The sequence below is a fragment of the Gymnodraco acuticeps genome, unplaced genomic scaffold, assembly GCF_902827175.1.
Source record: "Gymnodraco acuticeps unplaced genomic scaffold, fGymAcu1.1, whole genome shotgun sequence".
Lineage (NCBI taxonomy): Eukaryota > Metazoa > Chordata > Actinopteri > Perciformes > Bathydraconidae > Gymnodraco > Gymnodraco acuticeps.
In genome coordinates this window covers 334,144-357,468 of record NW_022990928.1, presented here as the reverse complement: position 1 = coordinate 357,468, position 23,325 = coordinate 334,144, and the positions used below count along the sequence as shown (strand labels likewise).

Below are 23,325 nucleotides of genomic sequence, written 5' to 3'. Positions count from 1 at the left end.
AGTTATGTGCAGCCCTGTTTATATTGTAATATAAACTGTTAAAAAAGTAAAAAAATAGATCTCGTTATAGATTCACGATAGTTAAACTGGAGGAGGAGCTGCTCCACAGAAGGTTGTGAGATAAAATCCTTCACAGATAGATAGACAGACAGACAGACAGACAGACAGACAGACAGATAGACAGAGTTGGGAAGTCGGTCTCAACATGGGCACGGTCTCAACATGGGCACGAGTTGTCAGAGTGACCATACATGATAAAGCAATCATAAGCTGCAGTCATATAAATATTGTTAAAATGCTGCTTTTTCTTTATTGCTTAAGTGGCAATAACCTACTGATGTAATAGATAATTGATATCAGTCACAGGGGCAGCTTTCTTCATTGATTATGCTGCTTTTACCCTTATTACTTGTATTTTATTTATTATCTTCTTTTTCATTAGTATTTCTCTTCACAAAATATAAAAATAAGCTTTATTCTGATACACATTTTTAGAGAGAAACAAGTGAAAACAAAGTAACTTGTAACTGTTTGTGTTAAAATAAAGTAGTGGAGTAAAAAGTACAATGTAGTGGGGCATAAGTATAAACAAGCAATACATAGACAAACTCGAAAGAAGTAAAAGTACAAATATTCAAAAAAGTACAATACTTGAGAAAATGTACATTGTTGCTTTCCACCACTGTTATTACTGATAACCGAACTGAACTAGTGTAAAGCGTGTTAAAGGTTTCCCTTACTACTCGTATTTCCGGGCTGAGCGATAGGACTTGAACGCCCCATATGACCACATTCGCTAGGGGGAGGGGAGGCTGCAGCTTCGCTCTGAACTACAATATCCAGAATTCCGTCCGTGCGTCAACAGCAACAGCTCGGATGTTGCGATATCGCTGGCAGCCAAAGATTGCTGTGGTTGCAGAGATTAGGCTGCTGGGTTGAAACCTCTGCCTAACGTTTTGGTAGATGTCAAATTGTATGTTTTTTATCTGCAGTCGCATCAGACGGAGGATTACGTTGTCTGTCGACCCCGCGCGTGCTTGTGTTTGTCAATGGCTGCAGCGGCGCTAACACGTTAGCTTACAACAAAATCACAGTTTTAATCTAAATGGGAGCAATTAAATAGCTCGACGGGCAGCTATGTGCCATCCAAAGGCGGCTTCACTTGACTGAGGATGGAAAGATTGTTCCAGGTATCGCGAACACACAAGTCACACGTCGGATACATCGCAACATAAGACATTATCTTCAGAGGATAACCTGGATAACCTTACACGAAATGTCATAGCGCGTTAAGTAGCTAGCACTTAGCTAGCTCTGTAATGGCTGGACGAGATGGAGAAGGAGCTAATGTTATCATCATCAGCAGCCGACCATGAACAGCTGGATGGATAGCTAAAGAAAGACTTTCTCCGGAGATGCTTTAGCCTCCTGGGTGGTGTAATTCACTTACATAACAAGCGAGTCGCAACCGCTCTAGCTATCACAAACTGGCTTGTGTTTGGCAAGCAAATGGGATCTGCTACCAACAAATCTGTCAAAATCACAAGTAAAAAAGGCATCCCTGCATGGTTTGAGACTAAAAGTAGACTCGTCCGATTTTAGGTGCACATTCTGACCAGCATTTATATATCAGTGCAATATTTCAGTGCACAGGAAACAATCCCTTCATCTGAGTGATTGATACACCTCCTGTCAGCCTGACAACATGAGGAAGTTCTTTGATTCCCGTCGGGAGTTGGTGAGCTCCGGGCCCGGTTCTGGAGGGGGGGGCAGCTCGGGGTCCAGTCATGCAGGCGGAAATTTCATTGGCAGAAACTTCACTGTCGGGCGGCACCAAGTCACTGTGGAGGAGATCATTGCTGAAGGTGAGAAGGGGTTGCACAGGCCGAATGATGCCATTTATTGTAACCTTTATCCCTATATATTTAAATGCATGAGGTTCAATTTAGAATATGATGTGCAAGCCACATACTTGAATCACATGACAGGGCAGGCTGGGATGTAACCTTATGCCATCCCCACAGGCATGATGCATTCATGCAAAAAGAGGCCGACTGCCTTTCTCAGCTTCGCACTGACTAACACAACTGTTTTATGAATCAGAAGTGTGATTGAAGAATGTGTATACCTGTCTGGTGCTGAAAGAGCTGTTATTGTATCCCCTTTTTATATGAATAAATGAAGGGTTAATGTGTAGTGCAATTGTTGTATTTCTGAATAGATACTGATGGTATGACTGTTTGGCATCAGCAGCACATTCACTGATGGTGACGTGGAGGCCTGTACTTGATTAAAAACAACTATTCACCATTTAAACCTGGGAATTTGGTATTCTTCTTTTTCTATTGTACAGTTTATCTGAGCATCATGTAAGCCAATAGTAGCATATGTGCTAAGACGAGTACAGTAACAATTACATGAGAGAATATGACAGTGATGAACCTGCTATTGTCAAACATTCCTTTACTCTCATGCATTTTGATTGAACATAATCTTCTTAACCATAGGGTGAGATAATTACATCTCCTTTACAGTATGCAAAGCTCTAGAATCAACCAAAGAAAACACCCGGTTATAAGTGTCTAGCAGGGAGAAGAACAATGTTATTTGGCCTGCCCCTTACTCAAAACATAAACAAACAAAATAATGAAATAGTTTGTCAATTAGTTACTTGCCCTTCAATACCGACAGCAACATGAGACAAAGTCTGAGAGAGCTACCGTGCCATACAATACCATTTCACTTTTGTCGAAGAGAGAATGCAGTATGACCGCAATGTCTGTCTGAAACTGATGACTGTCACAAGTGAACTCGGCAAAGTGAATTTGTGGTCTGAGCTATACCAGATGGTTAGGCCTCAATGTAGGCCTCTCCGTAAACCCTGCAGCAACGCTATGACTAATATATAACACTATAAGGCTGCACCATTTGGTCCTGATTATCCTTTCTGATGTCCAAACCCAGATTACAACAGTTGTGGAAGTAATTGGGTGTAAAATGTTCAGCTACATTTCCAAAATGCACAAAAGAAAACTTGTGACAATGCTGTGATGCTGGGATTCCCCATATCTCTTTTACATGTTGTATTGAACCTGGCAATAATGTTTTAGTGTGCATCTAGATTTCGGGGTTGTGACATTTCTTTATGTTTTCTTTCTCACCCCTACAGGTGGCTTTGCAATTGTGTTCCTGGTGCGAACAAATCAAGGGGTGCGCTGCGCCCTGAAGAGGATGTATGTCAACAATGAGCATGATTTGCAGGTGTGCAAGTGCGAGATACAAATAATGGTGAGTTGATTCAATATTTCCCTGCTTGTTCTCACACAGTTCTCGTGTGATCTGCCATCAGGGTCGAAACCACATGTGAAAGCAACAACTAAACAATGTCAAACCCAAATTGTGCCTGGAAACAAGAAATCTACACGTACAGGTTCTCTTTTCTCTAGAAAAGCAGGAAAGAAAACTGCTTATTTTCTGAGTCCAATACCCAAAGATATATAGTTTAATGTCAAAGGAAATCTCCATTTTTGACTATCTATTTATTTATCCGTTATCAAAATGGTTGGCTATTATTTTTACGTTGATCAATTTGTGGACAAACATTGAAGCTCTGCTGTCAGGAAATCCAAAGAACAAGTGGGTTCAGAACACACACAGCCTGCAGCGCTGTTTATATGTCCGTTCTCTATTGATTCATCTGGTTCTTGGTGGGATTTGTTTTTGTTTTCATTGTGCTGTCTTACATGTTCCGCTCTCCCCCTGAGGTGTTTGGGAAATGAGTCAAAGGGGTTATTTCCAGGAACACCTTTCATCAGTGAGATTGTTCAAAGGTCCTGAAGCTCTGGTTGTTACCCTACACAGGGTCTTTAAGGCATGCTGCCGGGTTACTTGTATACAATAACATAAAGCTGTCCCTTCTATACATGTCATGGACAACACGCAGGTAATAAAAGAAGAGTAGTCCCATATAGCCTGACCTCTTGACCTGGTAAAAGAGCAAGAGCAGCAGATTTAGGATTTATAGTGACTAACGTATATCATGGTACCCTACTACACCATTTACATTATATATAAGCCATTTTAAAAACGGTTATTTTCTATTTTCGAAGCATTTTTTTGTGACTGTGCTTCTACATTAATTTAGTTCAAACACATTATTTTAAGTCTGAAGGACCACACAGGAAGGAAGGAAGAAATGGATGCTCCGATTACATACACATGGCTGATTGTGTAAACATTCATCAGTATTACGTGCAATTCTTCCTAGCAACTTACTGCAGGTCCTAGTTGTTCTTATTAAATCAAACTAAAAGACCCTAAAAAAAATTCTAAAGTGATATCTGACGTCATTTATCTTCTTCACATGACATTCTTTACCTCTCATTCTCCTCACTCGCTTTCTCACACACAGACACACACATGCTCACACTCGTTGACAGACAGACCTTCACCCCACCTGCAGTACTTGACATTTTTTCATTACCTAATAGGTTCCTGATGTTGCTCTCCATTGCAACTCCCTCTGCAGGTGATGGCCTCACACTGCATCGTTAAACACTGGCCAGATTAAACTAAATGTGTGATGGCGTTTAACTTCTTATTTACCTCTATGCAGAAAAACAATATGGAAGTATTCCTTTCTCCTCCATCGTTTTGTTGTATTGCGTATCATTTAGTCATTTTTGTGGCAACCTGTGACGGGGCTCTATTTGTCCGTTCACAAACACTGGCCTAGTCGGTTGGGTTACGCTCCAAAACTTTATTTATAACAACAACAAAAATAGCGAACCAACACAAGTTAGACAACAAAATAAAATCCAAAAACAGGCCGTCCATCACTCATTAGAGTAAACATGCTCTGGGTTGCCTTCTCTGCAACCAACTCCCAAACATGTCCCAGCTGTTGCCTTCATTGCAACATTCCTCAGAGTGATCCCTTCCAGGGCCAAACCCCGTCCCTTTTGAGCTCATAACCCCTCCCACAGGCTTACCGTCAACAGGTGACAACAATTAAACTTCAAACCACATTTCAACATAAAAATCCGACCCAAACATAAACAGGTTAACCACCTCTTAACATAATCATTCCCCATAATCAACAAACGTAAAATAAATAAGAAATTGCATGGTTCATTTGACGGAAGAGAGCAGGAAATATTTGGTGTGTGTGTCGGCTGTCAGTGGCGGAGTCAGTCACTCTGTGACCCGCTCCGTCACACAACCTTTCTGAAGAATGAATCGAGCCCTTATGAAATGCTTTCATTCACTAGTTTCACATGATGCAGGTTAGCAGTAGTTGTGCTTTTTGGTAAAACCTTTATGAACGGCGGTTTATTAATGCTCTTTAATGCCTATTTGTGTCCTTGCAGAAAGACCTTGTTGGTCACAAGAATATTGTTGGTTATCTGGACTCCAGCATTACTGCTATGGGATCAAGGGATGTGTGGGAGGTTTTCATTCTTATGGACTTCTGCAAGGGTGAGTGCTGAGGGGGGAACTCTTTAAGAATACTGAAAGAATTTGAGTTTGGGTCCATTATCAGTAATTACACAGAATAACAAAACACAAGTTGAGGTTCAATTGTATACCAGTGATTGTGTGTTTGACGCTGTATAATGTGATATTGTTTCGCAGGGGGACAGGTGGTGAATTTGATGAATCAGAGGCTGCAGACCGGCTTCACTGAGGCTGAGGTGCTGCAGATCTTCTGTGACACCTGTGATGCTGTTTCTCGCCTGCACCAGCGCAAGACACCCATCATCCACAGAGACCTTAAGGTGATACATTGTGCCATTTGTATTCTTCGCAGTGTGTTGCCCCAGCGTTAAAACCAAGGCAACACCTACTGAAGATCACCATGCTGAGTATTTGAAGCAATATGATTGCAGTAACTGATATTTTTAATCTCTCCTTGTCCACTCACACACTGCCAGCTGTGTGGAAGCAAGCTCCGGTATCGCCCCTCTTGAAAGCTGGTGATCCCACGGAGTTAAATAACTATCGTCCTATCTCAAATCTTTCTGCGTTATCAAAGATTCTTGAGTCTCTAGTTTCTACTCAGCTAAAACTTTTTTTAAATTCACACAACATCCTTAACCCTATGCAATCTGGATTCAGATCAAAGCACAGTACTGTGACTGCCGGTCTGAAAGTCTTAGACGATATTAAGGCTGCTTTGGATAACAAATCTGTTTGTGTTGCATTGTTTATTGACCTGGCCAAAGCATTTGACACTATATATCACCACATTATGTCTAATGTTATGTTGATGTCTCGTTTCGGTCATAATGCCAAATTTGCTGGTTTCAGAGTGATCTAACCGACCGTACTCAATGCGTCAGGTTGGGTAGTACTGTCTCTGACCCTGTCACCTTGAAGAAGGGAGTTCCACAGGGCTCTATTTTGGGGCCTTTGCTCTTTTTATTATATGTAAATAATATTTGTAATCAGATGCAATTTTCTACCTATCATATGTATGCTGATGACACTATTGTATACTCATATGCTCCTTCTCTGGATATGGCCGTTTCCAATTTAAAATCTGATTTTATCACGCTGCAGCATGCGCTTCTTGATTCCAAACTGCTTTTGAACAGTAAGAAAACCAAAGCAATGGTTTTTGCTCCCAAGTCAGCGTCCTCTTGCCTCTCCATTGACACCCTTGATGGCATCTCTGTTGAGTTTGTCGATACCTACAAATATCTTGGCTTTTGGTTGGACAGTAATCTCAACTTCAAACACCATATTGAAGTTCTAACTAAGAAATTGAAATTCACTCTTGGCTTCCTTTACACACTTAAATGTTGTTTTTCAACTTCATCCCGTAAAAGGTTGGTCTCTGGCTTATTCCTGTCCCAGCTGGACTACGGTGATACCATTTATAGATTTGCCTGTCCCACTGTGTTAGCCAAACTTGACCCACTCTACCATGCTGCACTGCGATATATATCAAATGCACCCTATAGGACTCATCATTGCAAACTGTATAGCCTAACTGGATGGTCCTCACTTACTATGCGTAGGATGCAGCATTGGTTTTTATTAATGTATAAAGCCATTTTAGGTAAGCTTCCACTGTACATATGTGCCAGATTTGCTCCAGTTTGTGACTCTTACAACCTCAGATCCAGTGCCTGGATACGGGTCCAGGTTCCTGCTGTGCGGACTGAGGCTGGGAAAAGGAGTCTTTTTTATTATGGTCCTTGGTCTTGGAATGACCTTCAATCAAGCCTAAAACTGAGGGCACTTGTCTCAATAGCATGTTTTAAATTGAAGTTGTCTGAAGTCCTTACCACCAGCTGCTCTTGCAGTAATAAGTAGTGCACCTTTCTTACTGTCCTAATGTGCACAATGTAGTGACTGCTTTTTCGTCTTTTGTTTTCTTAGTTATGTTCTCTGTATTTTATATGTTTGTGTTATGTGTAACGTTGCTGCCTTCTTGGCCAGGTCAGCATTGCAAATGAGATTCTATCTCAATGCTTTTATCTGGTTAAATAAAATAAATAAAAATATATGTGAGTTGAAGCTGTGTTTAATTATGCAGAGCTCCAACAGGAGGGGAGAGGAGATTGTCAGTTGTCAAAAGGCTTTCTCCAGAGCGCAGTCAACTGCAGCGTGTCTGTCGCAGTCATTTTAGGTTACTGTCACTCAGCGGATTTAATCCATATGGCAAGACTACTTTTTATTGCAGTGGTGTTTTTTAGAATTACATTTAAAAAAAAACGAAACGTTTAGTAGTTTGTGTGTCGGACTGTATTGGAGCATAACGGCTCTGCCTCCTAACAGTGTTTTCCATCCCTTCTCCTCATCTGATCGTCAGGTGGAGAACATCCTCCTGCATGACAAGGGTCACTATGTGCTGTGTGACTTTGGCAGCGCCACCAACAAGTTCCAGAGCCCTCAGACCGAAGGAGTGGCCGTCGTGGAGGAAGAGATCAAAAAGTTAGTGCGTCTTGTCATCTAGTTTTGCCCCTATAGCTTTCATTCATTAGCATTCCTTTTAGGTCTAGCCTCACAGAAACGGTCAGCCGTTTTTCAATCATGAGCAGTCTTGTTGTCTTATTAAAGCAGGGTTCTGCATGGCACAGTTTATATTTTCACATTTGAGCAAAACAATCTTAGTGTGGTGTAAATGTAATTAGTAATGGATGTAATAATTAACTTTATTTGCATTAAAGTGCATCTATGAGCAGATGGAACTATGTAAGCTGTTTTTCTTCACTCACACATTAAACCGGTAGTTTATTTTGTTTTGTTGTTGTTAATGTATTCCTTCAGGTACACAACGTTATCATATCGTGCTCCTGAGATGGTGAACCTCTACAATAACCAGATTATCACTACAAAATCAGATGTCTGGGTGAGTGAGGAGGACACACTGTGGTGATATCCATGACAAGAACGCACACACATACAGTATCCTTTAAAATAAACACCGTAGCCTCCATTCAGGTAAAACAGGATCAAAGTATTGATTTTATTATGCTGTAGTTTTTACAGTAGAACCTTAGTTTGACATAACATATTAAACCTGTAGGCTTGTTACAGCAGGGCGCAGATATTTTAGATTCAGTCATGTTGTTAAAATGTTTGACTGAAATCACAGTTTTTAAAATGTTAACAGCTGGTATTTAGAGAGACAAAGGTTGTTTTATTTTACCTTATTGTGTATTATTAAGTGTTTCCCTCTCCTTTGTCTTTGTGTGGTGTGACGGGGCATGTGGTTGTTTCTCCAGGCTCTGGGCTGCTTGCTGTACAAAGTGTGTTTCTTCACTCTGCCCTTTGGTGAAAGCCAGGTGGCCATCTGTGATGGCAGTTTCACCATTCCAGACAACTCCCGCTACTCTTATGATCTGCACTGCCTCATTCGTTAGTCCTTCTCAAGTGTTTTTAATGTTTTCAAAAACAACTAATTCAGTTTAAAAAAAGGCATGTATTTTTAGTTTAAATAGGAATATCAAGTGAAGCTTTTTGAGTTGCTTCCTCGTGGTTGTTTTTCAGGGTACATGTTGGAGCCAGACCAAGAGAAAAGACCTGACATCTACCAGGTCTCCTTCTTTGCTTTTAAACTAGCTCAGCGGACCTGCCCTGTCCAGAATGTGAAGGTCAGTCTCTCTCAGCACCGCGTCAGCTGAAATATTTGGAAATGCTTGTCTGGCTCTCATCAGGAATTGACTTTGTTGTCGCAGTGAGGGAGGAAAATCTGCACTAATTCATCAGTTGCAAACAGTATAAATAGTCTTTATTGTTACTGCTGAATTGGGAGGTTTTTATTGTCTAATTGTATATTTTCCTTTGTCACTACTACAGTTCTCTTGTGGAAATTCAACAAACAATTCAATTGTTTTTGTTTTTCTTTCCATTATCCAGAATTCTCCAATTCCCTGTAAACTTCCTGAGCCAATCAAAGCGAGTGAGGCTGCAGCAGCAAAGAAGAACCAGGCTAAGCCCAGGCAAGCAGGCTCACACTGTCCCACCATTAAAGCTGTAGTAACAGGACATGTTGTTGAAGTAAATAGGTTCAGTCAGTGTTCTGATACTCATTAAATAACTATACTAACACTATTTGCCATGATTAACAAGAAGGCCAACATGCTCCTTTTGTTGCCAGATTGACGGATCCTATTCCCACCACTGAGACCTCCATCACCCCCCGCCAGAGGCCCAAAGCCGCCCATACGCAGCCCGCCGCTGGCATCCTCCCCATCCAGCCGGCTGCTCTCACCCCTCGCAAGCGGGCTAATCTCCCTGGTGGTGCAGCTCAGCCTGTGGGTACGTACTGCACTCTGTCCTTGCTCCTCTCTGTCATGGGAAAATGAAGCTGAACTTTTGATGAATAAAGATGTGCATACAGACAGAAATCTCTCTGATCCTTTGTGCACACATTGATACTGCATCCTCAACAGGAACAGATCAAGTAGGCAGGTTAAAGCGATCTAACCACAGGCCCAAAGTGATTATGGAATGATTTCCCACACACTCTGAGTTCATACCGTTTTCCTCTAATTTTATATATTATAATTATTGAAATTGATACATGTTGCCATGCTGTGGAGTAATCTGTAGTCTCTGCTCTTTTCAACACCCCCCAGGAGTCAGTCTGAACCTCTCTCAGCCGGCTGCAGCTCTGCAGTCACAGAAGGCTCAGACTTCAGTCCTGCCAATCGTCCAGCCGCAAAACAATTCAAATCAGGCTGCAGCTTCACAGAAGCAGGTACATACTGAATTACACTGACAGACAGAGGAGCTGTTTACAGGGGTCTATTAGTAACTGTGGAAAATGATCCGTAGACAAATGTGGGGGAAAAAGCAGCAGAAACAAGCATCGTCAGCAACGCATAATGCATGTCTGGCTTTTTGTGTTTGGATTCTTAAGCAATGATCTTCTTCACGCAAGTGCTGTTATTTCATACATAGTAGCTACAATTTTGGTAATTGTTTAATTTATTTATCAAGTTAGAGTCTGGATTGTAAGTCAGACAAAACAAGCTCAAAAGGTAACCTGGTTCTCTGGGAAATTGTGATGGGCAAGTATACACAAAATAATCATAAATGTCAGCTTACACAAATATATTAAGTATGTTTGGCCTAAGTAATGGTCTTCTTCACACAAGTGCTGTTAATTCATACATATGTAGATTGATACAAATATAAAGTGCTACAATGTTGGTAATTGTTAAAGTCATTTATCAAGTTAGAGTTTGGACTGTGAGTCAGACAAAATGAGCTCAAAAAGTAGCCTGGTTCTCTGGGAACTTGTGATGGGCATCAATCATAAATTGATAACAATTATATATATATAGAAAAAATGATCATAAATGTCAGCCCTACACAAATATAAATGTACAGTTGCTGTGGGACCTTGGGCACCATCTCAGTTAAGATGGTTTGCAGTGTGTGACAGTGTATCTGTGTGTGATGCAGGTGCAGCCAGCCGCAGAGATCACAGCAGCAGCAGCAGTGGTGTCTCCAGTGACCAAGGCTGAACCCCAAGCACAGCCCATAGTTCAGCAGCAGACCACCCCCCCCCCCTCAGCCAGCGCCCCCTCCCAGCAGGCCGCTCCATCGAGCCCGGCCGCTCCTCAGCGTCCCGCTCGGCGTAAGCAGGCTCAGCAGCCGGCGGCTCAGGCTTCCCCCGTCAAACAGGCCCCAGGTCAGCCGCTGGTCTCTCAGCAGCAGCAGATAACTCCGCCATCAGCCGCCCAGGCTCAGCCCGCCCCCTCTGAGAGCGGCCCGAAAACAGCTGAGACGGTGAGTTCTGCACACTATCCAGCTTCAACATGGTCGAACATCGGAGAGCAGTCAGAATGAAAGAAGTTTAACTTTATGCGTGCAATGTTTTAGCAGCATGGCCTCGTGTTCTGGTTATTCTTATATCCATCAATTGTTTCCATTTCTTCTTCTTTCTCTTTCAAAAATCTTAATATTTTAATATGTCTCAATAAAATAAAAAAAAGTTGAGAAAAAAGATTACAAATATATATATATATATATATATGTAATAATAAAAATACATGACACTTATATAGCGCTTTTCTAAACACTCAAAGACGCTTTGACAGAGAATAACACATGTATATACATATTTGTATACTTATTTTGTATTCCTCTGGATTTCTGGGAAACGGTACTTCGATCCCTCTGCCTGTACACACAAACTGAAAGATTAACGATAAAGTTGACTTTGACTTAAATAAAAACTTGATTACATTAATTTTCCACACATTTCTATCAAACATTGAAACCCATTTGTCTGTGACACTTTATGTTACTTGTGAGATCCTCTATAGACTGTTTCCTGATCTCCTGTGTTTTGCTTCTTGTGATCAGACTCCTCCTTCCTCTCCAAAGACAACTGAAGAGCGAGGCCACCAGCGCACACCGAGTGACGCCAAACCGAGTGATGCCACAGTGCGCGGCGTCGCTGGAGTTCCTGTGAGCGACTCCTCGCAGCAGCCGCAGGGAGCTAATGCAGACGCTGCCCCCAACCAGTGCGTTGACCCTACTGGAATACACCTGAAGAGAAACCTCAAATCAAGCCTTTTTCCTTTACTTCTGATCTTATCTTATGACCCTTCTTTACCTGTAGATCACTTGCATCTCCACCCAGTACCGCCCAGCTTGTTGACTTTGGTGTTGTTGATGGAGGCCAGGACCAGAACAAATCTGGACCCCCTGCTGAGACCACCGACTCCGCCTCGCAACCTGCATGGAACCCATTTGACGATGATACATTTTCCAACCTCTCTGCAAATGGTTTCAAAACTGAGGACAAAAAGCCTACAGGTACTATCATCAGTGCTACTGTGTGTGCATGTGTGTGTTTAAATGTGTTGTTGATTCATAACTGGGAATTTCCTTTTTTCAGATTTACTTTTAGAAACTAAGCCACCATCCACAGAGGAGTTGATACCAGGCCTGCTGGACTTAACTGTGGATACACCCCAAGATAATGGTATTCTATTTATGACTTAAAACAAGAAGTTTGGACCCTTTTTATTGAAAGGCACCAACAAAGAAATCGGCTTCCTCCCATAATGCTGTTAGGATTCGTAATGGATTAAAAGTCTTTGCTGTAAAACACTTCTTCTGTTTCCTAGTTGAAAGAGCATCAAACCTTGTTGATGTGGATTCAGGAGCCTCTCAGCTGGTTGTCCCAGATCCTTTCAGTATCCTCGATCTGTCAGATACACCAGGTAACATCGCTCTGTGGGTTTATGGTACACACACAACCTCACCCATTTGTAGTCTTTTTCTTTGTTGGTATTGTGTACAAATATTGGCCATATACATAAGTATTCATTCATGACAAGCCAGAAAATAAAATCCTGATATGTTATTTCCAAAATCTTCAATACCTGAAAAAGCATTTGTTCATGGTCCTTAGCCAAGTGAATTAACGTTGAATAAATATTTAATTATAAGTGCATGATCTTAACATCAGGTGCATGATCAGCAGCAAGTCTGGCTCTAGACTAAATATCCATCTGTACAGTACACACTCTTAGCAGTTGTTTGTTTGTTTGCTATACCGGTAGTATTTGAAATGGGTTTTTAAATGTGTAACTGATATTTGTATTGCACTTTGCTCACATATGTCTCATTTATCGTCTCTTATTATTCATTGGCCTCCAGAAAAGCTGATAGAAGGACTCAAATCTCCAGAACCATCTTCACTCCTGCTTCAGGACCTCTTGTCATTGTCTGATCCCTTCGGCTGCTCTGTGGAAGTGGCTGCAAAAGGTGTGTGTGTATGAGTGTGTGTGTGTGCACTCCGTTGCAGGCATATGTTTTGTTTCTAAGAGTTTAAAAGGTCTGGAAACATAAAAGCTTTTCATTTGTAAAAGTAACATAAGTCCAAGGGTCGGTGCATGCATCTCAGGATCTCTGTAGATCTTAGTCATCTCTCCTTGTTCTCTTTACACTTGAACCATATCTAAACCTTTTCCCTCTTCTTCCTTCACCTGTATGTCCTCCGGCCCCCTCCAGACCCTCTCACCACAGACCACTCTCTCCTGGGCTGCTCTCTGATCTCCGGTTCCTCCGCCCCCCCGGCAGCGAGCAGCAGCGTCACCTCCTCCTTCTCCTCCGCTCCCTCCTCCGCTGCCTCTGCTCTGGATGATTTCAGTCTGTTGTCTGGGGACTTTGCACCGCCTGTAGCAGGTAAGCTGTACACATCTGAAGACTGGTTTATACACACGGGTAAAGAGCCCCGAAGATTCTCAAGAACTGTTTCTCCACAGAAGCAAGACAATTGCATTTATAGAGCATCATTCAGAAACAAGGCTTTTAAAAATGTAAAACAGAAGGCATTTCAGAACATTTCACATAGGACATTAATAAAACATTAAAATGCATTTAAGGACATCAAAACTAAGCGTGTGAACAAGCAAGTTACTCAGTACAAATAATTGTATAAGCATTTATGGACGAAATTCTGCAACATTTTGGCGAACATACTTAGCCAAAAGATGCTTTCTTTTGGAGAAATATCAGAAATGCTTCGGTTTCTTAGGGTTATTATTTTATTCCCAAAGATGAACACAGCACGTGTTGTTTACTGAGCTAAATTGTATGCTACAGTAGACAACAACAATTCTGTTCATTACATTTTAAACCACTAAGGGGCAGCAAAAGCATTTTCATCACAGGTTTAAAAAGATGTATAATCCAATCTGTCGTAATAACTTCATACAGTTTCAACATTAAAGCCAGGTAAAAACAATTCAAAACCATATTTCATATATGTTGTTTTTTCATGTCTGACATTGAGCGCTTCATAGCTGTGTCGTAGTTGTTGGCTCTTGACTGGTGAATGAAGGCTTCTGACTTTCTGCATCACAGCCTGGCATGATGCCAATTATTACTGAGGCATCTTATTGTTTTATCTTTTAGCTACTGAAGAGCTTCCGATGTGTTAGTGCACTCACTGCTGATTTTGTTTCTCATGCTAACTAAGGTATTGAGTTATTTGATTGTAAGCCTGAACTAGGGCTGCACAATATTGGAAAAAACTGACATTGCGATTTTTCCCCCCCCCTGCGATATATATTGCGATATGAAAACATACAGGAATTGAAGAAAAGACCGTTTTTTTTTCTCCCGCAAACCATCCTTTCTTGAACGTTAATGATACAATTGGTATTTTTTTAACTATATTTAACCGGATGAAGGATTTTAGTCACGGACGTCTGGATCTTAAGTTATCAGAGCAACAAGCTGAGCTAGCTCGGTTAGCAGCGCCCTCTGCCCTGGAGAAACACAGGAAACCACTTTATTCGGTGTTTCTACCTTTAATCACCGGGTCCGTTTGCTTTGGAGATTTGATTGGTGGTTTGCTGTGCATGCAGAGCCTGCATGTCACTCACTCAAGTGCCCCTGACATGAGAGCCGCGCAAGTTTTCCTTTTGTAGCAAGCAGCAAAATAATTGTAACATGACGTGTTTGAGTTAATTTGCCTACTTAATATCGCAAGTCCTAAAAAAATTGCACGTCCACGCGATGTGAATATCACGATTATCGCCATGACACGATATATCGTGTAGCCCTAGCCTGAACTACGTTTGGATGAATCATCTATTCTACAATGTTCTTTTAAATCCGCCACAATGATCCTTATTCTAAACTTTTCACTCCCAATCTAAAACCTTCTGGGCTCTTAAAGAGGACATATTAAATCTACTCTTAAAACACACTTCTTCTCCCTGGCCTTTTAGTCAGAGCGGAGCACGACTCTTGACTTTTCCCTGTGTTTTCTATATATCTGTTGTAATTTATTGTCTTTTATTATGAATGTAGTAATGTGTTTTTAAGTGATTGTAGTATTTATTACATGTACAGCACTTTGGCCCGACCAACAATCGTAGAGATTGTTTAACTTTTTAGAGATGTCCCGCCTCTTAGCCTATCACGTACAATGTGTTGGAGCGCTAGCCGATAGAATCACAGGTGTTTAGTGTAGTTATGTCACTGTTACGGTAATAAACAAGAGTCCTATAAAGTGTTCAGTCAGGGGGAGAGTAACTCCCTCTGGTGGGAACCTTTGGATTTAAGCCTTTGCAGACCATTTACACACACAAAAACCTATATAACACACTATATTAAAAAAAATGGAAAACCCCAAAAAACATAATACGGTCCCTTTAAGACTTATACATCAACAACCCACCTTTCTGCGTCCTCTGCAGACTCGTCTCTCCTGATCTCAGACTTCGAGCTGCAGCCGACCCCAGCGGAGGACCAGGAGGACGAGTTTGATCCGATCCCCGTCACTGGCCGGAAGAACTCCCAAGGTTAGTCTTCACCTCCTCCACCAGTGAGTCAAGTTGCTTTTTAGGAATAAATACAAAGTGTTTATTGGGTCTTCCCTCAGTTGCATGCTGATATGCTAAATAATGAACATGATAGTCAAACGTAGTGCTAACGGGATCATTACAGGATCTATTTAACGTCCTCTGTGTTTTAGATGTAAATGGGTAAATTCTGCCCTCTCTCTTTCTCTCTCGACCTCTCTCCCCTCTCCTTTGCTACCATGCTTGTTGTGACTCCCGCTCTTCTGCTCTCCCCTCCTCCTCTGTTTGCCTGTATTCGTCTCCCCCTCTCTCCGGCCAGTTTCAGGAGGCCACTCGCGCAGTAACAGTGGCGGCTCTGAATCCAGCCTGCCCCCCAGCTTGGCCCGCTCTCTGCAGCTGGTGGACCAGCTCATCGACTTGTAGGCGGCTACCCCCCCCCCCCCCCCCCCGTAGACGCTGTAACACCGGATTATAGACTGGCATAGCATAACGGCAATCAACACTGTTGTCATCGCTTCCTGCACCCCCCCCCCCCCTACAGTAGAAACTCTCTCGCCTTTCTGCGCTTCTTCATACCTCTCAATCGTTGTCTGGCTCCTCTTCACCCCCCATCTCTCACCCCCTCACTCACACTCTCTCTTTCGGCCAGTAACACTAACAGCATCCTTCCTAAAGACTAACCATCTTTCTGTCAATCAGGATATACTTCTGCTATCCAGTTTGTTTGAGCAATATTACCATTATGTCTAATAGCAAACAATAGGAGATCATTGTTGTATTGTACAATAGGCATAGTTATAAGTGGTTGTAGTTATTATCGTGCACAAGTGATATTGTCGTTGTTTGCCTTTTTCAATTCTCCTTTATTTGCACATTTTAGAGTACTAGTTAAACCCATAGGAAAGTGAAGTGACCATTTGTTTAAAAGAGGTCAGTTTATTTCTTTTTAAAGGGAAACTTAGTCATGTCGGCGACATCAGGCTGATTTGCACAGTATCATTAATGTTACCTCGGTCAGGGCTGTTGCGTGGAATATCGAAAAACAATTGAATATATATATAGATATAGATTAGACTTAAAATTACAATCTGGAAACAGCCATAAACAGATGTCCTATATTATGAGTTCTTGTAATGAAGAGAATAACAGGACCTTAACAGTTTTCCTGATCAGACTTTACCGTGAAAGTGCCATCAAACAATCTGTAAACAAACTGCAGACAGACTGGAGAAAGTTAAAACTATCAATATAATAGCAAAATAAATAAATGACAAATTAATACATTTTCAAATGAGAATCAGTTGGCTTTTATTATGATCTTTTTTTAAAGTGTATACTCTAAGCAAGCAATATGTTGATTTGCAATTAAATGACAAACCAGGGTCATTTAACATTGTTCATAGCAGTGTGCCATATCTATAGAAAATGCATGAAATCATAACAATAATTTGATTAATCAGCAGTAATAGATGAATAGACAAAATAAACAGTAGCTTTTGTCTATAGAGCAAACATTTAAGGCTATTCAGGTGTTTTTTTTGGCACTAAAATGGCATTTAAAAAAAGTCATTTCCACCCACTTGCACTTTTTGTTTGATTATCAACATGAACACTCATTCCGCATCGTGCAATCCTCCCTACATTCCTGTCATGTGTTCACTCCTAATTGATGTAAATAGATATCTGCATCCCCTGCAGGCTGTTATCTTCCCGTGTATATATTAAGTCATTGTCATAAAGCTTTACTTGTGGAAAACATATTGCTTTACTTGTGAAATATCACATATCCATCCATATATATATGTACATATATATGTGATAGATATATGACTGAAAAATGACATTGTTTTCCTGTTAATAAATGTTGATATGAATAGAGTGTTAGAGAATGAATGTAAGAAATAAATAGTAGTCTATAATAATAAAATATCTATGATTCTGACACCATAATCACTGAATGATATTGAAGAATACTCTATATAAATATTTCATTCCTCTTTGTGAAATTGTGGGTTGAGAAGGTTTTTCTTGGTTTTATCTTATTCAATTATTGTCGGTACATTAAAATGTATAGATATTCCTAGACTGAATCCCATGTTTTCCTCCTCCTCCTCCTCTTTGTGAAAAGAAAGTGAGCCTGTGTTCACGCGGACTAATGAAGGATTATATTTTTATTCATAAACAGTTGACAGTTGTACGGAAAGTGGGACTTCTTCGAATTCTGTTTCATTTCATCGCTACAAAATCTCGAATTTCTCTGAAAAATTGTGCTTTTGTAAAGCTCCGTTTGTCTTTACGGACTTCAGTGATCAGAGTTAGTATCAAAAAGCATGGCAGTGTTGTTGAATGTTATGTGTGTGTTGGTACACAGTGTTATTGTGTGTGTGTGTGTGTGTGTGTGTGTGTGTGTGTGTGTGTGTGTGTGTGTGTGTGTGGTGTGTGTGTGTGTGTGTGTGTGTGTGTGTGTGTGTGTGTGTGTGTGTGTGTGTGTGTGTGTGTGTGTGTGTGTGTGTGTGTGTGTGTGTGTGTGTGTGTGTGTGTGTGTGTGTGTGTGTGTGTGTGTGTGTGTGTGTGTGTGTGTGTGTGTGTGTGTGTGTGTGTGTGTGTGTGTGTGTGTGTGTGTGTGGAGTCAGAATTAGAATTGTTGGATATGTTTTCCAGTAGCCTCCTTGTGTTGATGTTTGCTGCAAATACGGTGACAGTCACGTTGTCGTTAAAATCTCTTCTGAAAGCAGAGCCCCCCCCCCCTCCCTCTTAATTCTCTCAGGAAGTCCGAGCTACATCTGAGAGTTGGATTTGTTTTGGCCTCACACCTCCTCTGGAAGTCTGCACTCCATGTTACTGAATCTGTCTGATAGGCTCATGTGTGAGGGGCTCTGTGAAGTGTGAAAAGGTTCATATGCCAACAGTGGAGGTACAACAACTCAGCATTAAGTCCAGGGTTTGAAAACAATCTGCAATAGAAACGTTTCTGTAAGGTCAAACAAGGTTATCTTCTCATGCATGATTACACTACGCTGGAGAGCGATCGGTCTGGAGAATTCTACTTAAAATAGTCTTCAGGTGGCACAGTCATTTAGATTCATCAACAATCTGGATGTCATTTGGTATTAAAAGGTCTCTTTTTGAAAGAAACGTTTGGTTAAATGCTGATAAAGCGCATGGATCTTAATGTTATTAATCTAATTATTAGATTAGATTCAACGTTACTGCAACTTTAATAAGTAATAAGACGACGAACAACAGTTTTGACGTGCTTTTAGCTTAAAACCTCTTTCTAAGCCTTTTAAATGAAATACAATAGTTACCTTGTAAGGCAGCAGTGTCAAATCAATCACCTCAAATCTGAGAATGGTACTTAAAACATGGAGCAGTGACTTCTTCTCATGTTCTTTGATGATAAATATCATGAGAAACATCTTTATTCCTGTCTAATTTCAATTGTATTCATTTACCACCTAAGATTGAGAGTATTTTGAGTAGAGCTCCTGATGTAAACTATTGAATTACATCCTTTTATCTTTGCAGAACCTTTAAGCCCCTGTCACACTGTCCCGAAATTGACACCGGATGGACACACGATAAAGGAAATGTTCAAATTCGGCTGTGATCGTAGCAACATCGGGCCATTCGTGAGGGCATCTAAGCCATCGTATGACCGCCGGTGGAGTTTCTCAGGCTCCGGCAGCAACTTCGTGAGCGGCAACTTCGTAAGGCACTCGTGAGGGCATCTTGTCAAATTGTGTCATCTTCGTGTTATCATCGGTGCATTCACCCTCACTCTGATCGGGGCGAATGCCCGATGGCACCGATGATAACAAGATGCCCTCACGATGGCCTTACGAAGGGCACAATTGACACACGAATTCAACACGAAAATGAACCTTCGCAAGGTCCTTCGGCTATTTTTTGGCATGCCAAAGATTTTGTCACCGCTCACGAAGTTGCTGCCGGAGCCTGAGAAACTCCACCGGCGGTCATACGATGGCTTAGATGCCCTCACGAATGGCCCGATGTTGCTACGATCAGAGCCGAATTTGAACATTTTCTTTATCGTGTGTCCATCGGGTTGTTTTATTGCACAACAACATCATGTAAACATATTATGTAAATAACCCAATTTGTGTTCTGTGAAACTAAAAAGAATATAATATATTATTTTGAAGGCGAGTTGACAGGAAGTTGTTGTTGCTATGGAAACAACATGACGGAGAAAACTTAATATCTTCTACATATAAAGACGGAGAAAGTAAAGAACAAAGTCTGAAGATATCAGTACAGTATCTCATAGTACTGTAACATAATTGTTTGTGTTACTTTCGTTGCAGTTGTATGTCTTAAATGTAATGTAAATGTTGCCTTCGTGTGTGGTTTGGAGCCATCTTCGTGCGAAATTCACAATTCCATATTCGTGTGTCCATCGGGTGTACATTTCAGGACAGTGTGACAGGGGCTTAAAGGAGAGGCACGTCTCTGAGGTATTTCCTGTAGGTACTGCATGTGAACTGAAGGCTCTTGTTTCCATCATCCTCTTAATGACCCTTCCTCTGAACAACTCACAGTTACTGTTTGAACCTATATGCAACCCCCGAGCTCTCTCCCTGTAGCCGCCGGTGTTCTGGTGTTAAAAGGTAGTGAGGTTACTCCTTGATGTGAAACAGAAGCCCGTCATTTTCTCTGTTGTTTTTGCCAAAAAATGAAACCTGTTTATCTGATTCTTCTGAGTGTTTTGAGACTACTCTTGTCTTGATGGCCCAAACCAGAGCTGTGGTATCGTGTGCTCCTTCTATTTTTGTGAGATAATTAAAGAATTATAAAGGGATGGCAAATAAAATACAAATGTGAATGTCAATGTGTTGAGTATTGATTGCAAGATGTCCTTAATGTCCAGGATATTGGTTGAAGTTACTCAACCGAAGAACTAATATATTATTTAAAAAAAGGTGTTGACTGTTTTCATAATGATCGAAGTGTCCCCAGTTAAGTTGCATTATGGGTAATGTAGGCTCCAATGTTTGTCATGAGACTAAATCATTTGTTCGGCTAATAATATCAAAGGAGTCAAATGCTATTGAAATGGGGTAAAGACTTCCGTGTATAGATATCTGCATGAAGTTCATTGAGTCCGGAATAAATGATCTGGTAATTTATTTGTAAATGTGTTCAATAATGCATCACACTGTGTAATGCACTAATCCAAATGTATTCTGCTCAGATAGCAGGTTAAGTCTTATTCAGGTAAGACCTTCATGCTCTATTGTATTTGTCAATACATTTAGTTTTTTTTCACTTTTTTACTATTGCTTTAACTTCAAAGAGGCTATCCTTTTCCACTAAATTAAGTGTGTTTGTTTGTAGCCTTTATTTAACCAGGTGAAAATCCCATTGAGATCAACAATCTCTTTTTCAAGGGAGACCTGCAGCACATTGGTTACACATAAAAACAACAGAAAACAAAAAGGACTTCATACAACATAATTACAGGGGTATAAATTAGCAACCTATTCACACTGACAGATATCCAATAACATTCTATCTATCCGAGCTTTAAAATGATGCAAGGGAACCAAATTGCTCAGTTTAAAAAAAAAATTGCATAGTGTTCCAAGCTAGAGGAGCAGCACACATAAAAGCTTTAGTACCTAAAACAGTTCTAGCACTTGGCACATGTAATAAAAACACATCCTGGGATCTCAGGCAATAGCTACTTGCCACTCTCTGTGAGATCAAAGAGCATATATAAGTTGGTAGTTTACCCAACATGGCTTTATAGATAAACATGTACCGATGACCGAGCCTCCGTACAGTTAGTGAAGGCAGACCTGCCTTGGCATACAGGGTACAGTGATGAGTAAGTGCTTTACAGTAACAAATCTGGACTAAGTGGAGTCAAAAGTCAGGGATATACCGCATTTTAATGGATTTTGATTATTTCTGGAGCCTGACCGACAATTATAGACTAATTACAGATGTTTTCTATATAGAGAACACTAACACGTTTACATTTGAACTGTCAAATGTGCAATTCATATCTTGCTCAACACTGGAGCACTGACATGACATTTGATCATGTTTTTCTGTAAAAATATATATATCTGCCCACTGATACATGGCTGATAGAAATCTCTATTGAACACTAAAATCCTTTATAGGTGGGGCTATTTTTTTCCAATCACTCTTTTAAGCTTCTAGATGCAAGATGTATGATTTAAAGAACTGGAATACAAACCCAATCTTTGACAAGTATGGTTTTGGCTTTTGATCCACTTTGGAAATATTAAACTAGAATGTATTGTCCACCAGTGGAAAAATGTCTTCAGCTAACATAACCCAACATTTGCACAAGAAAGTGTAACATATTGAACAGGTGGCAGTAAAACACATGAACAGAATACAGGTAACACTCATTAACACTCCTTTCCTTAATGTTTATGTCATAGATATAGCTGTATATATTAAATTGGAGATAATCTGTAAGAGGTCAGCAGATCTTTGATGCATGTGTCTTCATATCTGACCCTTCTCCATCTCCTCTCTCACAGACCTGCAGAGGGATGCACAGAGAGATGCTCAGACTGAGGCTCCTGTGCAGCTCTCTGAGGAGAATCATAGGCCGGAGATCCAGCCAAACAATGCTGCATGCGTCTATGATAAACACATGTTGCCATCAGATGACAGCAGCACAATACCAGCTACTTCCACCAGCCTGCCTTTTATTCCTGTCAACCCAGTGTCCCAGTTGCAGCCTCCAAACAGCCTGGTCTCCTCTGATGTCTTCCAGCTGGCTCCTTTCAAAACGCCAGAAAAAGAGAGCAAGATGCCCTTCAGCAGCCCCTCCTTCTGCAAGTCGCACAAACCTGCTGCCGCATCCGATATCTTCCTCCAGGCACCGTTTGGAAAGAGGCAGGAAACCACCCAAGCTAGCACTCACATATCTGAACCGCAGATTGAAACCAGCAAACAGTGTCCCCCGGTCCCAGAGTCGTCCCCTCCCGTTCCCCAGTGTCCCCGTGTCTGGGCCACCCCTCTGCTCCAGCAGCCGGTGGTCGTGCACCGGGTCGTCTCCAGGATCGGTCAGCAGGCCGCGGTGGGCTCCGTGGCAGTGGGGCCCCTGCATTCCTGGACCATCGGGGGGAGACCCCTGGAAGACCCGTTCACCACTGCACCTTTCCACCCCAGATGCTCTCAGGGGAAACCTTGATCATATCTCTGAGGCCAAGTCACAGCTTAATTCTGTAACTTAAAGGTCACCTATTGTGCAAAATCCACTTTTTCATGTCTCTTCTACGTCGACATGTGTCCCCTCTGTGTAAAGAGATTCTGAAAGTTTCAGGAAAAAAGATTCGCTCTCCATTTCTCCTGATCCATTTATAAGAACCTGTCTGAAAATGAGCTGGACTGAGGAATTGTTAAGAAGAACTTGAAAGAGTGATCTGGGAATCATTTTAAACTGAATTTAGGATATCAAAAAGGGTTCACCTAATCTGTCGTTTTGATCATGCTAATAATGGTTTATTCAAATCATTTAAAAAAA

General features: G+C 41.2%; 1 protein-coding gene across 3 annotated transcripts; it reads left to right on the top strand.

The window, feature by feature from the left end:
* The first annotated feature begins 838 nt into the window (after positions 1-838).
* Positions 839-23,325, top strand: LOC117558122 (AP2-associated protein kinase 1-like). Of its 3 annotated transcripts, none has more exons than XM_034234121.1 (20): positions 839-1,865; positions 3,170-3,288; positions 5,370-5,478; positions 5,635-5,777; positions 7,820-7,941; positions 8,278-8,359; positions 8,736-8,868; positions 9,001-9,104; positions 9,370-9,452; positions 9,611-9,771; positions 10,092-10,213; positions 10,924-11,250; positions 11,830-11,990; positions 12,089-12,285; positions 12,368-12,454; positions 12,600-12,695; positions 13,135-13,242; positions 13,489-13,662; positions 15,687-15,791; positions 22,334-23,325. In XM_034234121.1, the coding sequence occupies exons 1-20, from the start codon at positions 1,706-1,708 to the stop codon at positions 22,990-22,992; spliced, it is 3,252 nt and encodes a 1,083-aa protein (XP_034090012.1). In that variant the 5' UTR covers positions 839-1,705; the 3' UTR covers positions 22,993-23,325. The 3 variants fall into 3 exon arrangements, with proteins under 3 accessions (XP_034090012.1, XP_034090014.1, XP_034090013.1); XM_034234123.1 differs by lacking the exon at positions 22,334-23,325 and adding an exon at positions 16,117-18,109; XM_034234122.1 differs by lacking the exon at positions 22,334-23,325 and adding an exon at positions 16,111-18,109.

Bases quoted from the DNA above. Each gene is read 5' to 3' on its own strand.
- LOC117558122 (XM_034234121.1), top strand. From the start codon at position 1,706: ATGAGGAAGTTCTTTGATTCCCGTCGGGAGTTGGTGAGCTCCGGGCCC. The intron at 1,866-3,169 runs GTGAGAAGGGGT...TCACCCCTACAG, and splicing joins GGAGGAGATCATTGCTGAAG to GTGGCTTTGCAATTGTGTTC. The intron at 13,243-13,488 runs GTGTGTGTGTAT...GGCCCCCTCCAG, and splicing joins TGTGGAAGTGGCTGCAAAAG to ACCCTCTCACCACAGACCAC.